This window comes from Oncorhynchus tshawytscha, linkage group LG20 (genome assembly GCF_018296145.1).
Source record: "Oncorhynchus tshawytscha isolate Ot180627B linkage group LG20, Otsh_v2.0, whole genome shotgun sequence".
NCBI lineage: Eukaryota > Metazoa > Chordata > Actinopteri > Salmoniformes > Salmonidae > Oncorhynchus > Oncorhynchus tshawytscha.
Window position 1 is genome coordinate 39,406,783 of NC_056448.1, and position 21,375 is coordinate 39,428,157.

Consider the following 21,375-nt stretch of genomic DNA (forward strand, 5'->3'; position numbering starts at 1 on the left):
ATGAGACGGAGTCTACAACCCACACAAGTGGCTCAGGTAGTGCAGCTCATCCAGGATGGCACATCAATGCGAGCTGTGGCAAGAAGGTTTGCTGTGTCTGTCAGCGTAGTGTCCAGAGCATGGAGGCGCTACCAGGAGACAGGCCAGTACATCAGGAGACGTGGAGGAGGCCGTAGGAGGGCAACCCAGCAGCAGGACCCTACCTCCGCCTTTGTGCAAGGAGGAGCAGGAGGAGCACTCCCAGAGCCCTGCAAAATGACCTCCAGCAGGCCACAAATGTGCATGTGTCTGCTCAAACGGTCAGAAACAGACTCCATGATGGTGGTATGAGGGCCCGACGTCCACAGGTGGGGGTTGTGCTTACAGCCCAACACCGTGCAGGACGTTTGGCATTTGCCAGAGAACACCAAGATTGGCAAATTGGCCACTGGCACCCTGTGCTCTTCACAGATGAAAGCAGGTTAACACTGAGCACATGTGACAGACGTGACAGAGTCTGGAGATGCCGTGGAGAACGTTCTGCTGCCTCCATCATGACCGGTTTGGCGGTGGGTCAGTCATGGTGTGGGGTGGCATTTCTTTGGGGGGGGGCCGCACAGCCCTCCATGTGCTCGCCAGAGGTAGCCTGACTGCCATTAGGTACCGAGATGAGATTCTACAGACCCCTTGTGAGACCATATGCTGGTGCGGTTGGCCCTGGGTTCCTCCTAATGAAAGTCAATGCTAGACCTCATGTGGCTGGAGTGTGTCAGCAGTTCCTGCAAGAGGAAGGCATTGATGCTATGGACTGGCCCACCCGTTCCCCAGACCTCAAATCCAATTGAGCACATCTGGGACATCATGTCTCGCTCCATCCACCAACACCACGTTGCACCACAGACTGTCCAGGAGTTGGCGGATGCTTTAGTCCAGGTCTGGGAGGAGATCCCTCAGGAGAACATCCGACACCTCATCAGGAGCAGGCCCAGGCATTGTAGGGAGGTCATACAGGCACGTGGAAGTCACACACACTACTGAACCTCATTTTGACTTGTTTTAAGGACATTACATCAAAGTTGGATCAGCCTGTAGTGTGGTTTTCCACTTTAAATTTTGTGTGACTCCAAATCCAGACCTCCATGGGTTGATAAATTTGATTTCCATTGATAATTTGTGTGTGATTTTGCTGTCAGCACATTCAACTATGTAAGTATTTCATAAGAATATTTGATTCATTCAGATCTAGGGTGTTATTTTAGTGTTCCCTTTATTTTTTTTGAGCAGTACACACACACACACACACACACACACACAATACCATGTTAGTTGAGATCTTGAAGCAACTAGAATGAACAGACTGCATTTGAATGCTTCCTCTGTGGTATAGAGCAACTAAATAATCTAGCGTTGAGGATGAGGTTTCTTTTATTCTCTTTTAGTCCTCATTTTGACTAATCTTCCAGGGCTCCTTAGGACATTCAAATACAATCAGATATAACACACTGTTACAGACAGACATAATACACTGACATTGATTGACTAGAACATATAGCATGTGGGCAACTGCCCTCATGTTTTGAACCATGTGTATCAGTTAACGCCACGAGCACAAGTCATTCTAAGGTGATGAAATAACATTTAATAGTACCCGACTAGTTCTAAAATGCATTCAATAGGGATGCTCTGCCAACTACATGACCTTGGACCAATAGGACACTACTTTTCATGAAAACCTTGGATGTCTGGACAGCGTGTCACCCTCTTGATTGCCATCGATAGCTAAGAGCCTAGGGTTTTGGATTTACTTTATGCTATTTTACTACATGACAGTGAATGCTAAGCTTCAGCATTCCATGCATGCATGCAGAAAAAAAAGTGACATCTATATTTATTGTCATAGCAAAACAAGTACATTTTTACCAGTGTCCAGTTACTGCCAGCTGCCAGTGTACAGCTGCTCGTGTACAAAGGCAAGCATGTGGCCAAAAATGGCACATGTTCAACTGATGCATCCAGGACAAAAATGGTGACATCTAAAACAAAATGTGCTGACTAAGGCCCTGTACGGAACAGAAAAAAAAAAGTCTTCCTTGCTTTTCTTGAAGTAAACAGATTAGGAAAGAGTTGGCTGGGCGAAAGCAGTACAGATCAATCCTTAATCTACTTTAAGGAAGGAAAGAAGAATCACAAAAATCACCTTCATTTCACCATATACATTTGCATGTACAGGAATTTGACTGAAACGTTGCCACCACGATAAAACAGGACACAGACAGAAAACCGGATAAGTGGACAAAATATACAGTGTATTTCAGACCTCTTGACTTTTCCCACATTTTGTTACATTACAGCCTTATTCTAAAATGTATTACAATTGTTCCCCCAATCTACACACAATACCCCATAATTACAAAGCAAAAAAATAGTTTATAAATCTTTGCTAATTTATAGAAGAAAAAATGGAAATAGTACATTTCCATAAGTATTCAGACCCTTTACACCCAGTACTTTGGTGAAGCACCGTTGGCAGCGATTACATCAGAGTGTTCTTGGGTACGACTCTACAAGCTTGGCACACATGTATTTGGAGGATTTCTCCCATTCTTCTCTGCAGATCCTCTCAAGCTCTGTCAGGTTGGATGGGGAGCGTTGCTGCACAGCCATTTTCAGGTCTCTCCAGAGCTGTTTGAGCGGGTTCAAGTCCAGGCTCTGGTTGGGACACTGAAGGACATTGAGACCTGTCCCAAAGCCACTCCTGTGTTGTCTTGGCTGTGTGCTTAAGGTCGTTGTCCCGTTGAAAGGTGAACCGTCGCCCCAGTCTGAGGTCCTGAGCAGGTTTTCATCAAGGATCTCTGTACTTTGCTCCTTTCATCTTTCCCTCGATCCTGACTAGACTCCCAGTCCCTGCAGCTGAAAAACATCCCCACAGCATGATGCTGCCACCACAATGCATCACTATAGGGATGGTGCCAGGTTTCCTCCAGACGTGACGCTTGGCATTCAGGCCAAAGAGTTTCATCTTGGTTTTATCAGACCAGAGAATCTCCAAGCGTGCTGTCAAGTGCCATTTACAGAGGAGTGGCTTCCAGCTGGCTATTAGCATAAAAGGCCTAATTGGTGGAGTGCTGCAGAGATGGTTGTCCCATCTACAAAGACAAACTCTGGAGCTCTGTCAGAGTGACCATTGGGTTCTTGGTCACCTCCCAGACCAAGGCCCTTCTCCTCCGATTGCTCAGTTTGGCCGGGTAGCCAGCTACCAGAAGAGTCTTGGTGGTTCCAAACTTCTATTTAAGAATGATTGAGGCCACTGTGTTCTTTGAGACCTTCAATGCTGTAGAAGTATTTTGGTACCCTTCCCCAAATCTGTGCTTCGACACAATCCGGTCTCGGAATTCCACTGACAATTCCTTCGATCTGATGGCTTGGTTTTTGCCCTGACATGCATTTTCAACGGTGAGATCTTACAGTTGAAGTCAGAAGTTTACATACACCTTAGCCAAGTACATTTAAACTCAGTTTTTCACAATTCCTGACATTTAATCAGAGTAAAAATGCACTGTCTATGGTCAGTTAATATCACCACTTCATTTTAAGAATGTGAAATATCAATAATTGTGTGATTTATTTCAGCTTTTATTTCTTTCATCACATTCCCAGTGGATCAGAAGTTTACATGCATTCAATTAGTATTTGGTAGCATTGCCTTTAAATTGTTGAACTTGGGTCAAACGTTTTGGGTTGCCTTCCACAAGCTTCCCACAATAAGTTGGGTGAATTTTGGCCCATTCCTCCTGACAGAGCTGGTGTAAGTGAGTCAGCTATGCAGGCCTCCTTGCTCCCACATGCTTTTTCAGTTCTGCCCACAAATTTCCTATAGGTTTGAGGTCAGGGCTTTGTGATGGCCACTAATACCTTGACTTTGTTGTTCTCAAGCCATTGTGCCAGAACTTTGGAAGTACGCTTGGGGTCATTGTCCATTTGGAAGACCAATTTGCGACCAAGCTTTAACTTCCTGACTGATGTCTTGAGATGTTGCTTCAATATATCCACGTAATTTTCCTGCCTCATGATGAAATCTATTTTGTGAAGTGCACCAGTCCCTCCTGCAGCAAAGCACCCCACAACATGATGCTGCCACCCCCATGCTTCACAGTTTGGAGGGTGTTCTTCAGTATGCAAGCCTCCCCCCTTTTCCTCCAAACCTAACGATGGTCATTATTAGAGGTCGACTGATTATGATTTTTCAATAGCGATGCAGATTATTGGAGGACCAAAAAAGATTAATATGACCAATTTTGTTTTTTTTGTAATAATGACAATTACAACAATACTGAATGAACACTTATTTTAACTTAATATAATACATCAATAAAATCAATTTAGCCTCAAATAAATAATGAAACATGCTCAATTTGGTTTAAATAATGCAAAAACAAAAGTGTTGGAGAAGAAAGTAAAAGTGTAATATGTGCTATGTAAGAAAGCGAACATTTAAGTTCCTTGCTCAGAACATATGAAAGCTGGTGGTTCCTTTTAACATGAGTCTTCAATATTCCTGGGTAAGAAGTTTTAGGTTGTAGTTATTATAGGTCTATTTCCCTCTATACCATTTGTATTTCATTAACCTTTGACTACTGGATGTTCTTATAGGCACTTTAGTATTGCCAGTGTAACAGTACAGCTTCCGTCCCTCTCCTCGCTCCTCCCTGGGCTCGAACCAGCAACACAACAGCCACCATCGAAGCAGCGTTACCCATGCAGAGCAAGGGCAACAACTACTAGAAGGCTCAAAGAGAGTGACGTTTGAAACGCTATTAGCGCGCGCTAACTAGCTAGCCATTTCACTTCGGTTACACCAGCCTCATCTCGGGAGTTGATAGGCTTGAAGTCATAAACAGCGCAATGCTTGACGCACAACGAAGAGCTGCTGGCAAAACGCACTAAAGTGCTGTTTGAATGAATGTGTACACGCCTGCTTCTGCCTACCACCGCTGAGTCAGATTATATGCAGCGCAGGACACTAGATAATATCTAGTAATATCATCAACCATGTGTAGTTAACTAGTGATTATGATTGATTGTTTTTTTATAAGATAAGTTTAATGCTAGTTAGCAACTTACCTTGGCTTACTGCAGTCGCATAACAGGCAGTCTCCTTGTGGAGTACCACGAGAGAGAGGCAGGTCATTATTGCGTTGGACTAGTTAACTGTAAGGTTGCAAGATTGGATCCCCCGAGCTGACAAGGTGAAAATCCGTCGTTCTGCCCCTGAACAAGGCAGTCAACCCACCGTTCCTAAGCAGTCATTGAAAATGAGAATGTGTTCTTAACTGACTTGCCTAGTTAAATAAATTAAAATCGGTCGACCTCTAGTCATTATGGCCAAACAGTTATGATTTTGTTTCATCAGACCAGAGAACATTTCACCAAAAAGTATGATCTTCGTCCCCAGGTCCAGTGGCAAACCGTAGTCTAAATGTCGACCGATTAATCGATTAATTAGGGCCCATTTCAAGTTCTCATAACAATCGGTAATTTTGGGCGCCAATTTGCCGATTTTTTTTTTTTTTTTTTTTTAAACATTTTTTTATACCTTTATTTAACTAGGCAAGTCAGTTAAGAACACATTCTCATTTTCAACTTATTTTTAAGTGAAATAATCTGTCAGTAAACAATTGTTGGAAAAATGACTTGTCATGCACAAAGTAGATGTCCTAACTGACTTGCCAAAACTATAGTTTGTTAACAAGACATGTGGAGTGGTTGAAAAACAAGTTTTAATGACTCCAACCTAAGTGTACGTAAACTTCAGACTTCAACTGTATAGAGACATGTGTGCCTTTCCAAATAATGTCCAATCAATTGAATTTACCACAGGTGGACTCCAAGTTGTAGAAACATCAAGGATGATCAATGGAAACCGGATGCACCTGACCTTAATTTTGTGTCTCATAGCAAAGGGTCTGAACACTTATGTAAATAAGGTATCCGTTTTTAATTCTTTTGCAAAAAAATCTAAACCCATTTTCACTTTGTCATTATGGGTTGTGTGTAGATTGATGGGGGGGGTGTATTTAAATCCATTTTAGGATGAGGCTGTAACAAAATGTGGAAAGGGGAAGAGGTCTGAATAGTTTCCAAATGCACGCAGAATTTACACAATCCACATACAGTATGTACACAAGGCTAAAAACTAGGCTACACTATAAACATGAGCTACACGGTCCAAAAATATAAAACGCAACAATTAAAGATTTTACTGAGTTACCGTTCATATAAGGAAATCAGTCAATTGAAATAAATTAGGCCCTAATCTATGGATTTCAAGACTGGGAATACAGATATGCATATGTTGGTCCAAGATACTTCGGGGGAGTAGGGGCATGGATAAGAAAACCAGTCAGTATCTGGTGTGACCACAATTTGCCTAATAAGGTGAGACGTCTCCTTCGCATAGAGTTGATCAGCCTGTTGATTGTGGCCTGTGGAATGTTGTCCCGCTCCTCAATGGCTGTGTGAAGTTGCTGGATATTGGCAGAAACTGTCGTACATGTCGATGCATCCCAAACATGCTCAATGGGTGAAATGTCTGATCATGGAAGAATTTCAGGTTCCAGGAATTGTGTACAGATACTTGCGACATGGGGCATTATGTCGAAACATGAGGCGATGGCGGTGGATGAATGGCACAACAATGGGCCTCGGGATCTCGTCACGCATCTCTGTGCATTCAAATTGCCATTGATAAAAGGCAGTTGTGCTTGTTGACCGTAGCTTATGCTTCCCCATAACATAACCCCACCACGGGGCGCTCTGTTCACAACAAATCGATCGCCATCTGCCCGTTACAGTTGAAAGCGGGATTAATCTATGAAAAGCACAATTCTCCAGCGTGCCAATGGCCATCAAAAGTGAGCATTTGCCCCCAGAAGTCAGTCACGATGCCAAACTGCAGTCAGGTCAAGACAATGAGCACACAGATGAGCTTCCCTGAGACGGTTTCTGACAGTTTGTGCAGAAATTATTTGGATGTGCAAACCCAGTTTAATCAGCTGTCCGGGTGGCTGGTCTCAGACGATCCCACAACTGAAGAAGCCGGATGTGGAGGTCCTGGGCTGGCGTGGTTACACGTGGTCTGCGGTTGTGAAAACGGTTGGATGTACTGCCAAATTCTCTAAAATGATGTTGAGGCGGCTTATGGTAGAGAAATTAACATTACATTTTCTGGCAACAGCTCTGGTGGACATTCCTGCAGTCAGCATGCCAATTGCACACTCAACACACTCCCTCAAATCTGTGGCATTGTGTTGTGACAAAACTGCATACATGCCACACTTGTCAAGGATGCATTATCTTTGCAAAGGAAAAATGCTCACTAGCAGGGATGTAAAGAAATTAGTGCAACAAATTTGAGAAATAAGCTTTTTGTGCATATGGAAAATTTCTGGAAAAATTTCTGGGGCGGCAGGATAGCCTAGTGGTTAGAGCGTTGGACTAGTAACCGTGAAGGTTGCAAGTTCAAACCCCTGAGCTGACATGGTACTAATCTGTCGTTCTGCCCCTGAACATGCAGTTAACCCGCTGTTCCTAGGCCATCATTGAAAATAAGAATTTGTTCTTAACTGACTTGCCTAGTTAAATAAAATTTCTGCTCATGAAACATGGGACTTACATTTTGTGTTATATTTTTGTTCAGTTTACATAACTAATGCATGCCTTTAATATGTATTCAAACAGAGCCTGTCTAGATCTCAAAATGTCTATGGCAATGTGTTGTGCTGCTGAGAAAATCTCAATCTTGACTATGAATTAACTGTTATTCCTTGTGTAGCCTATATTAGGCCACAAGAGCATGGCACACAAATGCCCTCAAGGACATACAGTATGTCAGTTACCATGTAGAGCACGTGTCACTCATTCCACAGATGGTAGAGTGTCTGCAGATTTTTCACACCTCTTGTACTTGATTGATGAAATAAGGTCACCAATTAGTAAGGAACTCTCCTCACCTGGTTGTCTAGGGCTTCATTGAAAATAAAAAATAAAAACCAGCAGACACTAGGCCCTCCATGGAATTAGTTTGACAGCCCTGATGTAGAGAGTTGTCGCTTCATGAGTTCAACATGCCAAATATATTAGCCCACATGCCTTATCAATATCATAACCATGTTCTCTACATACAAGCTGTAAGGCATGTGGTTATAAAAGCCATATGGGAACGGTCTCCATACTCACTGGCAGCTCGAATGGACACCACTAGAATACTACAACAACAACAAAAAACTACAAAAAATGTAGGCATTGAGAAGACATGGGTGAAAAGTGGAAATTTATGTCTGGAGATATGGAGCCTAGACAAAGGCTAATGGATAAAGGAAGGGGTCATGCTGCCAGTTAACCTCCCATGTGTCAGTCAGGAACGCCCCCGCCTGCTTACCAGTCTCCAAGACATAATGGCCCATGGAATGTCAACATGGCACACGGCCTTCAGTTGTTTTTCTTTCATCCGCCAATAAGTTTTACAGAATGATATGAAGAGCACAGGACTGGCATGCCATCTCAATGCCAGGGAAATGTGTCAATGCTTAGCAGTAATGCTCTGGAATTGAGAGCCACGTTTGGGTTATTATTGGGGGCAAGTTAAATAAAGTAGGATTTACATAGATTTGCTGACCAAATATAAGGGCTGACATTGTGGACAATGGCCAGTGTGCTTGGGATTGATTTGTCATGGTCAAGTGTAAAAGATTACATCAGTACTTATATAAACCCATAAGCTACTAAACACAGAAATTGTATTACTTAGCTGTAACTATTTTATTTTTTATTTTACCTTTATTTAACCAGGCAAGTCAGTTAAGAACAAATTCTTATTTTCAATGATGGCCTAGGAACAGTGGGTTAACTGCCTGTTCAGGGGCAGAACGACAGATTTTCACCTTGTCAGCTCAGGGGTTTGAACTTGCAACCTTCCGGTTCCTAGTCCAACGCTCTAACCACTAGGCTACCCCACCGCCCCCTAACATTATCAGGTAAGTTAATTTAAAATTAGGACAGGATGAACTATTTGACTACTGGGTCAGAAAACGTCTCATATTACAAAGCAGGAAGTCCGGGTGTCTACAGACCACATCAATACCCAAGTAAAATGTATCCAAGCAAATACACTTCAACCCATCCTGTGAATACAACTGCATAACTAACGCCAGTATAATACTTAAATAATAGCTCTACCAGAATTACTGATTATAAGTAGGCCTAGTTAGATACAGTGTAACCGATAGCTGAGCTGCGAGATAAATGTTGTTTTCATCCTAGTGGGAGTCTCACGTGCGCACAATTGTTGGACATATTCTGGAAATATTAGCTACTCTAATATATTACTCAGCTGGGAACTATCAAAATACACCGAAATATCGATGACTTGCCATAGCTAGGTAAACAAATGTGTTTTTGCTAAGTAAAACATAATTTTGTCAATTCCTGATTCCAATTTCCTACTTCGTGACAAAAGCTTTCATTCTTGTGACCCGAAACCATGCAATCTATGCGCTACGTAACACTGACAAATAATGTGTGACGACATCATTCAAGTACAATGAATACGTGGTGGAGCCTATCCACATGCGTTTCTATTGAAGAATGCGCACAGTTCCTCTGTTCCACACCGACATCCCACCAATGTTGCTAATGACAGGCATGTAGCTAGCCATCCTTTTTACCAAGTACAATAAACGAGCATGAGACTGTAAAATGATCCACTGACCACAACGTGGTCTAAATACAGAAACTAAAGCTAACAAACTGACGCCCCACAAGCTTGGAACGTTGATGCAGCAGTGGCGCCCCATGTGTGCTCTGTCCTAGCACGCGCTAGCATCCGTGTCAAAGCCATGAGTTTGCTTACTTTGTCTAGCTCGTCATGCAGCTCCGAAAGGGTGGGTCTTATCAGCTTGTCCCCCAGAGGCGCAGCAGTTTGCCGGTAGAAGTCGATGTTCGGCACGGCATCGATGGTATTGTGACCAAAAGTCCTTAGGTAATAGGTGTTTGTATGGGTGTCGTAATGGTAGTGATGTTGGCCTCCTGTCGAAGAATGTAGGCTGCCCTCACTCATCACGGTGTCTCCATTCTGGAAACCTTCAGCGGGCACTGCTTCTGGTGGGCTTGCTCCACTCGGATCTACAAAGTTCACCACACGGAACCGACCCTTTGCCTCCTCGCCACCCGCCGCTGGCTCCGAACCTTCGGGTGCGGGAGCGTCTTTATCGCCAGATGCGAGCGTTTTATCAGCGGCACCGGCTGCTTCGGCCACCAGGTCCACCTGGAACCGACTCGAGCTTGGGGTCGGGCCGGCGGGCTTCAAACCTGTATCCACGGCCAGACCCTCATTTTCTGGCGCGGGGTTCTCTCCCTGGGCGGGAGGCAAGGAGGATGGCGCCGACATTGCAAATATTACCAGTAAATGAAGGACCTTTTTAAAGGGGAAAAAATCCTAGCTAAATGTCCGGCACAACTCGTGTGCAATAGCGAAACTACACTGCTTCTAAACCCCGGTTCTTTCCGACATATAAGTAGTCAGCTCACACTCCTGGTACCGCCCAAGTGGTGGAAGACCGTCTGGATAGTTGGTCCCAGAGAAACGCGGTGCTTTCGAATTCAGAAAAAGCCGAATGCCACTTCTGCCTCTCTCAAAAAGGTAGCACAACCACAAAACATGCAGAGCTACAAATGGAGAAGGATGGCTTGCTAGCTGTCTCAGTATACACTCTCAGAGATTAAAAAAAGGCATCAACTTTCAGCCCTAGCCAACGCTACTCATCAAGAGATGAAATCTCCGAGTAGCCTCTCGGTCCTCTAGCTTTCCGCACACTTGTACGAAAGCGAATAAAATCCGCGATGTGATGTTTTTTTTAAGAGTAGGATGCTCTATCGACCTTGCCGCAACTCTTCCGAGATTCCCAAAACAACCCTCGCCTCGCTCATATATACACACTGCAGTAAGGCAACGCTTTAGGGTGGGTTCCAAACGGAAGGTAGAGCTCGCGAGATTTCAGCACAGCGTGTTTTTTTTGCACTGAGGTATGTTTTTTTTTAACGTAATACAAAGGATGTTCCAGAGTCTGTAGGTAGAGAAAAAAGTACAGTCATTATAATAACATCACCTATAGATATGCAAAAATGTGGGTAACTTTCGTGCAATTGCGAATGGTAAATACTGTATACATCATCCCAAACCACAGAGAAGGAAAATGATAATGAAATTAAAGTTGCCTCACACGTTCTAATCATAGAAAATATATTACACACACATTCAAATAATAGAAAATATATAACCATTTTGAAGTACTAAGTGTCAATTTATAGTGTCACTTGCAGGTCCAGACAAAACCAAGGATTTGGTTTGAGTTTATTTAATTCAATAATTTTTGTAATTTAATCAAAGTTACAAGTGAGTTATGTGTCCAAAATATAATGCTTTTTGGATTGGTCCACTAGCCCACACATTATGGTCATGTACGGTATGTTAAAACATTTTTTACGGTTTACATTATACCGAACAGCAATTGGTCTCTGTTTAGTGGTTGGCGGGGTCAAATGCACCAGCTGTTGTACTTTTTGTTTATCACATGCACAATTAGGGCCACCCTAAACTTGTTGTAAATGTTGGTATTCATTGTTACATTTGTCCAGCAGAAAACGGTCCATTAGGGAGGGCCTGCAGGGTTTTGGTTATTCTTTTCGATTAAGACGTAAACAACTAGGTGAGTGGAGTTCCTTACTAATTAGTTACCTTAATTTATCAATCAAGTACAAGGGTGGATTGAAAACTTGCAAACACTCGGCCCTCTGTGGAATGAGTTTGACACATACATTAAAGACATATCTAATCTGTGTTGTCGTTTATAGTCTAGATTAGATACAGAAGAAACAAAGACATCAGATTGCATGGGTTTGTAGTATTTTTTGCAGGCTACCTTTCTGACGCGTAATAAGGACCTTGGATGTCTGTCTGGAGAAGAGCTGTGTCCAGTGCACAATGCTGAGGGTTTGTTTACTGTTACATCCACATGCATACCATAGATCACACTCATATCAATGGATTGTCAGCAATGTGACACCACACCCCTAATTCCTGACCCTTCCCACCCAACAACACTATCTACCCTCTCCAAGTCAACCAATGTCCTTGTTAACAAAAAAGTTGGGGCTTAAAGTTGGGAATATGGGATATTAATATTGAAAATGTGGAATATGTTTCCACTGGATATTGGCAATAGAGGGGATTTTAAATGACAATGTATAATAGAAAAGTACATCCGCACCACATGAAGACATCATCGTGATTGATTATGACATTTTAATGAATGACAAGTGCATTTAGAACAATACATTATTAATCAGAGCCCTATGATTGTCTGTTGAATTTTTTCCATTAATCCCATAGCTTTCTTTCCTCACTGCATAAAACACTACTGTCCACTGTCCATCATTTGGTTGCAACTTCTAAGTTTTCCACTTCAATGGTCTGGAGATCTGCCTGTAGTGTGGAAGTTGGAGATCTGGCTGCTTCAGTGTGCACTGCAGCTCTTTGCTCTTGGCACCGCAACATCTTTGCCCAGCAGTGTTCTAAGGCCAGAGGTCAGACCCATCAGAAAGTTTCTTCTCCTCATTACCTAGCTCCTCTCTAATCCTGTTAATACAATTCTCTACAGCCCAGGAGCTCATTACAGTGAGCCAGTCAGCCAGGTCAGGCAATGACAGCCTCTCAGTCTGTCTGCTAGCTAGCTCACTAGCTCAGACACTCACGACCCAGTCAAATAAGTGTGCTGGTCACATAATTGAATTATAAAAAAATGTAAAAAGAGCTTTGGAGAGGTTGAGGGTGAGGTTAAGTAAATGTATAAGATCCTTGCCTGTCAAATGGTCCTTATGAAAGGCAGAGAGTTTAGGATGGGGCATAGTGGCCAGGGGATGAAATGTGGAAAGTCCAGACTGGTTCAGAAGAGGAGGAATGCTTCTTATGCATACGTACACTACCAGCATCAACGCATGTTTGTCCAGAGTGGCAAATGTGGAAGACTCCATTGCATGCACTGGTGGGCAATAGGCATCAGCCCATCTGTTGTGAAATGATTTCATTATTTGCGCAGGTCTTTTCATTTGAAGGTCATCTGTTATTTGAAATGAAATGGTTGCAGTGTATTTGTGAAAGTAAAAGAGCAAAATGGTGGAAATAATGGATAGATGATGGCCTTTAAAACAAAAGTATACAACTGCACAGGACCTTGATCACCTAAATTAGTCTGGTTATGGCCAGGAAACTCCCCAGGACCTTGATCAGCTGAATTAGTCTGGTTATGGCCAGGCAACTCCCCAGGACCTTGATCAGATGAATTAGATGGCTCCCGAATGGTGCAGCGGTCTAAGGCACTGCATCTCAGTGCTAGAGGTGTCACTACAGACCCTGGTTCAATCCTGGGCTGTATCACAACCGGCCGTGATCGGGAGTCCCATAGGGCGGCGCACAATTGGCCCAGCATCGTCTGGGTTAGGGGAGGGTTTGGCCGGCCAGCTCTAGGAAGAGTCTTGGTGGTTCCAAACTTCTTCCATTTAAGAATGATGGAGGCCACTGTGTTCTTGGGGACCTTCAATGCTGCAGACATTTTTTGGTACCCTTCCCCAGATCTGTGCCTTGACACAATCCTGTCTTGGAGCTCTACGGACAATTCCTTTGACCTCATGGCTTGGTTTTTGCTCTGACATGCACTGTCAACTGCGGGACCTTAGACTGGTGTGTGCCTTTTCAAATCACTTCCAATCAATTGAATTTACCATAGGTGGACTCCAATCAAGTTGTAGAAACATCTCAAGGATGATCAATGGAAACAGGATGCACCTGAGCTCAATTTTGTGTCTCATAGCAAAGGGACTGAACACTTATGTAAATAAGGTATTTCTGTTTTTTATTTAGAATAAATTTGCAAACATTTCAAAAAAACTGTTTTCGCTTTGTCATTATGGGGTATTGTGGGTAGATTGCTGAGTTAATTTTTTTATTTAATCAATTTTAGAATAAGCCTGTAACGTAACAAAATGTGGAAAAAGTCAAGGAGTCTGAATACTTCCCGAAGGCGCTGTAAGTGAAAGTAGGAATTTTGTGTGAATGAATGAAAGAAGTGCTTTTTTCATAAAAGTGAATAATTCAGGGCAATAATCTGATCGCTGGGAGGAGGAGTGGGAGGGTGGATGGAAAAGCATCATTGATTGCCAAGCAACCTTGGATGTTTAAGTGGGTGGGTGATTTAGGGGTGGGGGTGAGAGAAGCTTCTAAGTACATTTATTATTACTTTAAAACTCTGTAATATGCTAAAAATGATCAATACTTTGTATTTATGTACCTTTTTTATGTTTATTTTTAATTTGAGTGGCAGCCCACAAATAAATGCGAAATCAACTGAATATGAAGTTATATGAATTTGTATATTGTTTCTGTAACTCCTACAATGAAAGAAATGACAAAAAAATGTAATAAAATTGGTGACACTAAAAAAAGTGAATTATTCATCAAATTGAAATGAGTCATTGAAAGAGAAATTCCACTCTGGCTTTTAGTCTCTGCCTCTTCCCTTTCTCCCAGTCTTTCCCTCTCTCCCCATCTCTCTCTTCTCTCTCTCTCTTCTGTTTTCCCTCCCTTTCTCTCTCTCTTCTGTTACGTGACACCCCACACCTCCCTCTTTATCATTCCTCTGTCACTTTCTCTGAAAATCATTTTCACCTCTTGGTCAGGAATTACAGCTTGTCTCTAAAACCACAGGAGACTAAGTTTCATCCCACTTGAATGTCTACACCTCTAACTAGTTTTGCAATCCATTTTGGAGTGTTCACACTTACCTTGGTGAAGACTGTTCGACTTTCCCTAGTAGGTGTAGTCACTTGCAATAACACACTCGATTTTCCAACAATAACATGATATTAAATGTTGGAAATAGTGGTTACTACCATACCCTTTAGGTTATAGCAGTATACTATGTTATTCACAGTGAACATTGAATTCTGAATGTGTACCGGGCCAATTCACTCTTGTGAATTGTACATTTTGCTGTATGATATTGTATTAAGGCATTTCAGAAGTGTATACCCTAGTAGTTACACTCCTTTTGAGTGAATTATAGTAAGGCTTCTCTCACAGACAGCCAGTTGTTCTGAGCCTCCACACTAACAGGAAGGCTCCTTTGACAGAGTCACTGAAGAGGAGCGCATGGGGTGTCGTAACCGGTCCCATTTGGAGGATGGATAAGGGGATTGTTCACAAAGCCTCGCCGTTGGGACTTCACAGGTCATCGCTTGTCTCTTCCAGTCTTTTCCCACAATTACCCCCTTTCTTTCTGGAGCCACAGAGAATCACAGAGATTATCTCTCTGTGTCCTCCTGGCTGAAAAAAACTAAACAAATTCCCACCTGGGCTGAGGGCTGAAGGCTTCTTGCAGCTGAAAGGGAGGGAATCCACCTGGCAACAAAGCAGGGGTGCCTGGGAGGTTTGGGGTTAGGTGAAACAGGTCTTGTGGAGATTCTAATGGTTTTATAAAGCGTCACTTACACTTTATCTTATGTTTTTAAAGTCTAGTCAATACAAGTCCATTTGACAAAAAAAATTTACCTAAATGTTATCAGGGTGAACAACTAGTGGTATGCCACATTATTATTATTTTTTAAATATTTTTTTCAAATCTGACCTAAAACTGTCAGTGACTGAGATCTGTTTTACACCTCTGATTAGGTTGAAATAGACTTGCAGTTTTTGTCTTTTGCTGAGCACAGTCTCCCATATGAGTTCTCACTGATACACTACTCAAATGTCAACCAATTCTGTTCATTATGTCATATGATTATGAACAGAATTGTTATTATGTAAGATGTATCCTTTTTAACTATGAAATGTATTCTAAATGTACACCAGTCAGATTTCAGACTAGGTCATAGCACCATCTCTGCTACTTCTTTGGATATAAATGATGTTCTTAACTGGTTGGATAAGAAGAAACACAGCCCTTTTTATTGACCTGTCTAAAGCAATGGTTCCCAAACTTTTTATAGTCCTTCAAACATTCAACCTCCAGCCTTTATTTAACTAGGCAAGTCAGTTAAGAACATATTCTTATTTACAATGAGGGCCTACACCGGCCAAACCCGGACGATGCTGGGCCAATTGTGCGCCGCCCTATGGGACTCCCAATCACGGCCGGTTGTGATACAGCCTGGATTCAGGCGGAAGTTAGAGGGCCTTTTTACTGAAGTTGTTTTGCTTTCATTGTTTTCTGTTTTTATCTATTGTGTAATTGATGTGTATATAGATAGGGATAGTGTCGTTTTGTGTTCATGCACGGCTCATCTGAAAAAGAGATCATGGTTTCAGCATGACTCCCTGCTTAAATAAAGGTTCAATAATAGTATGGTATTTATGAACGGTCAGTCACAAACTCCTTACCCACAGACTTCCATGTTTTATTGATGGTTATTCCAATTTCAATTATTTTCTCATGAAAGTCTTTTTACAGAGCACTCAGTGATATCACTGGTGTAAATAATCCTTACATATGCAAGTTTCTCGTTCTTCAGTCATGTCTCCAACAGTCTTTTTTTCCCCGAACAAGCCATACTATGTTGATTACATTGTTAAGCCTAAATCCAGGAACCATTAGTTTCACATGAGAGCACTTAAGTGCTCTTTAAAGACCAGTGTGATTGGTGAGAAACTTGTGTCATATGAACCATGACATTTAAACACCCAATTCATGACGATTATATTTGTAGTAGTGATTTAAGGTTAGAGAATAACTTGACTCCACTAAGATCCAATAAACATCAATCAGTAATGATAATATGACACCTAATGATGCCTTTCTCAAAGGTCCTAATTCTATTTAATTCAAAACTACTGTATATAATCAAAATAAACGTTTATAGAAATACTGGTAGCTACTTGTCACAGTTAATGAAGTGTTCTCAGAAGATTAAAATGGCATATTTGTATTCCTTGTATTGTGTTCCATTCATAGTGAACCTCCCTGAAATAATGTGTGGGAAATTAGCATTGTGGGAAAACGATATAGTTAAACTGAAAGTACCTACTTTGATAGAAGCCTACTTCGATAGAAAGTAATAATGACATAAGTTATACATTGGTAGTTACCCTGGTTTAACGCCTAATAGAACATGTGACCAATGTTTGCCGCCCCTACTTCCTGTAACTCACCAAAACCTCTACTATGACATCTATTAGGACAGTCACTGCAAAGTCAAGGGAATGTGTCATATCTGCAGGTCAGCTTCAGTGATGGTTTGACGCCCTTGGAGCCAATTGAGCGACCAAGCGGGCTTGCCTGTCGTACATGGAGGTACATTTTGAGGATAGAGCCGGGAGGACACAGGCAGTGTTGAATTTGTAAATGGAGGTGAGTTTTAGGGAGAAAGCCAAGAGGAGAGTTTTAGGGAGAGAGCTGAGAGGTGAGTTTTGAGTAGAGAGCCGGGAGGAGAGTTTTGGGTAGAGACCTGAGAGGTGAGTTTTGGGTAGAGAGCCGGGAGGAGAGTTTTTTTAGGTAGAGATCCGAGAGGAGAGTTTTGGGTAGGGATCCGGGAGGAGAGTTTTAGGTAGAGATCCGAGAGGAGAGTTTTAGGTAGAGATCCGAGAGGAGAGTTTTAGGTAGAGATCCGAGAGGAGAGTTTTGGCTAGAGATCCGGGAGGACAGAAGCAGTGGTGGCATTCTAGGATGACGGAGGCCTCTGAGGTGTCTGGTGTCAGAACATGACACTAGATTGTTGTTAAAAAGTGTCTGCCAAAATGTTAGTGATCTAACTGTTGTATGCATGTCTAATTGGCAGTTCTCAGTACTGACGGCACAAATATCGTGTCCATTCCTTTTCAAAGGATATGATCCAGACTTCTAAATGTAGTCTACTGCTCACATTGAAACCGACATAGACTCATTAATCTCAAGATTATCAGTATCCAAAAAATAAACCACACAACCCATCTTAATTGATTTTTCAAGATAAGTGTCTATGTGCAGCCCCATTAAATGTTACATTCAGCCATGCAGGCTGCTGGTAGCCTAAACCACGTAAGCCCTGCAGCCAGTGAGCAAGACTGAGACACTGCACACAAACAATGGCTGCATGACGCAGGTCCCCCGAGAGTCCCCTGAGAGGGTGACGCAATAAGAGACGATCAGGCTCGATAGCGAACAGCAGGCTCGTTCGACTATGAACGTATGGCGTCATATGCTGCGTTCAAAACAACTGGGAACTGGGAATCTCCGAATTCCGACTTCAATGCTTTCAGGACAACTGAGAACTGGAAAAATAGTTTTGAAAGCTTATCCTTTATCGGAATTCCAAGTCGGAAACTCAGGCATCTTGCTAGAGCCCCGACTTTCCGACCTGAAGATCACTGAAGTCATGATTTGACCTCGTTTTTTTCAGAGTTCCCAGACCTCTTGAAAGCATCAATAAGTTCACAACAGAGCCAGGAACCACCACAGCACATCATTAACTGTGATTGGGTCACAGAACCAGCAGGATGTGTAGTCAAATGCAACAACTCGAATGCGTAGGCATGGCTTAGGCTTTTTCAATTATCAAATCACATTTTACTAGTCACATGCACCGAATACAACAGGTATTCCTTTCAGTGAAATGCTTACTTTCGCGCCCATAAACCATAATGCAGTTTAAAAAAACATATGGATAAGAATAAAAAATAAAAGCAACAATTAATTAAAGAGCAGCAGTAAAATAACAATAGCGAGACTATATACAGGGGGTGCCTATATACAGGGGGTACCGGTACAGAGTCAATGTGCAGATGTACCGGTTAGTTGAGGAAATATGTACATGTAAGTAGAGTTATTAAAGTGACTATGCATAGATGATAACAACAGAGAGTAGCAGCGGTGTAAAGTAGGGGGTTGGGGGGCGCAATGCATATAGTCTGGGTAGCCATTAGATTAGTTGTTCAAGGGTCTTACGGCTTGGGGGTAGAAGCTGTTTAGAAGCCTCTTGGACCTAGACTTGGCGCTTAGATACCGCTTGCCGTGCATAGCAGAGAGAACAGTCTATGACTAGGATGGCTGGAGTCTTTGACAATGTTTAGGGCCTTCCTCTTACACCGCCTGGTATATGGGTCCTGGATGGCAGGAAGCAGTGTTGTACTGGGCCTTTCGCACTACCCTCTGTAGTGCCTTGCTGTCGGAGGCCGAGCAGTTGCCATACCAGGCTGTCAATGGCGTGCGTACTGGGAGCGGAGTCATGTGCAGGAGAACAGAAAGTTGTGAACAGGCGCACACTTTACTGAGGCAGACGGACGCCACTGCGTAGAAACCTTCAGCCAATGCAAAAGTGCAAACGTGCAAACAGTCACAATAATATTGTATAAACACAATACCTCGAAATAAAACACGGAATAATCGCATACCATTAAAACGCGTCAACATAGACACGTAACACAAACAATCTCACAAGACATGAGGGGGAACAGAGGAATAAATACATGTAGTGTGATTGGGGAATGAAAACCAGGTGTGCAGGGAACAAGACAAAACAAATGGATAAATGAAAAATGGAGCGGCGATGTCTAGAAAGCCAGTGACGTCGACCGCCGAACGCCACCCGAACAAGGAGAGGGGCCGACTTCGGCGGAGGTTGTGACACAAGCAGTGATGTAACCAGTCAGGATTCTATCGATGGTGCAGCTGTAGAAACCTTTGAGGATCTGATGACCCATGCCAAACCTTTTCAGTCTCCTGAGGGGGAATCGGTTTTGTCTTGCCCTCTTCACGACTGTCTTGTTGTGCTTGGACCATGTTAGTTTGTTGGAGATGTGGACACCAAGGAACTTGAAGCTCTCAACCTGCTCCACTGAAGCCCCGTCGATGAGAATGGGGCGTGCTCAGTCCTCTTTTTCCTGTAGTCCACAATCATCTCCTTTGTCTAGATCACATTGAGGGAGAGATTGATGTCCTGGCACCACACGGCCAGGTCTCGTCGTTGTCGATGTCTACCACTGTTGTGTCATCGGCAATGATCTCATTAATTAAGTGCTAGGATCATTGACTTCCTTTATGTGTAGCCTATTATTAGAACTTCAATATTGCTTTAAAATTCTTTATAGCAGCTATATTACTCACATCCTGTTTCATAGCCAATAATATCAGGAGTTGAGATTTTTCCAGGAAAACTGGAAGCCAAATGGAGCCAGAAAATTAATGTTTGTGGTCTGATATAATGATGTGAGAAGTGAAAAAGTTTTTCCATTATTCTCTTCCAAATTGAAACCAGTTCAGTCATTGATCTGATTCCCGACATGGAAAACCCAGTATAGGATGATTTTAGTTTCTCTCAGTAAAATAGAAATTGCTTACATAATTCTTCAATGGAACCAATTGGTGGCTCTGCACAATGTACACACGACTGGTTTACAGATCGATCTGTCCTAGAAGTAAAGGTTGTTGAAGTAAAGTAAAGGTTGTTGAAGTAAAGTAAAGGTTGTTGAAGTAAAGTAAAGGTTGTTGAAGTAAAGTAAAGGTTGTTGAAGTAAAGTAAAGGTTGTTGAAGTAAAGTAAAGGTTGTTGAAGTAAAGTAAAGGTTGTTGAAGTAAAGTAAAGGTTGTTGAAGTAAAGTAAAGGTTGTTGAAGTAAAGTAAAGGTTGTTGAAGTAAAGTAAAGGTTGTTGAAGTAAAGTAAAGGTTGTTGAAGTAAAGTAAAGGTTGTTGAAGTAAAGTAAAGGTTGCTGAAGTAAAGTAAAGGTTGTTGAAGTAAAGTAAAGGTTGTTGAAGTAAAGTAAAGGTTGTTGAAGTAAAGTAAAGGTTGCTGAAGTAAAGTAAAGGTTGTTGAAGTAAAGTAAAGGTTGTTGAAGTAAAGTAAAGGTTGCTGAAAGGTCAACGTTGTAATACAGGATTAGCTGTATGAAATGGATGCCATGACGACCAACAATGTAATTTGAAACATAGTTATGCCTTGACATTTCCACCTTATACTGGGCGAAACACGAGGCGATTGATGTTCAGTTGTCAAATCGTTCCAAACCTAATTTTGTCCCATTAAGATATAACTATTCTCTCCAATTAACCACCTGGACTATATTATGACTCAGTAGGGGGATGATGAGGATAAGTCCCATAAGCCAATCAAACTGATACTCCCTTAATGTACCAGTGCAATTGATACTTACAGTTGGTCACCTAACATTTCAATATAATATAACATAGCTACTTTGGAAGACATCCAATGTGCTGCTCCCAGTTCTTAGTTACTAAACTTAATTTTTAAGCCCATGTTTAATCATAATTATTTATAAAAAGATCTGTCAGCTGTATTTTGCACTTCTTACAAAAACAAGTAA

General features: G+C 42.2%; 1 protein-coding gene across 1 annotated transcript in view; it reads right to left on the reverse strand.

Annotated features, from left to right (window-relative positions):
* Nucleotides 1-10,954, reverse strand: part of slc12a2 (solute carrier family 12 member 2) — an 83,257-nt gene extending 72,303 nt beyond the window's left edge. Inside the window, exon 1 of the mRNA XM_042302639.1 lies at nt 9,887-10,954. Within this exon, the coding sequence (XP_042158573.1) occupies nt 9,887-10,423 (537 nt within the window). The 5' untranslated portion in view covers nt 10,424-10,954. The remainder of the gene's footprint in view (nt 1-9,886) is intronic.
* Nucleotides 10,955-21,375: the final 10,421 nt, after the last annotated feature.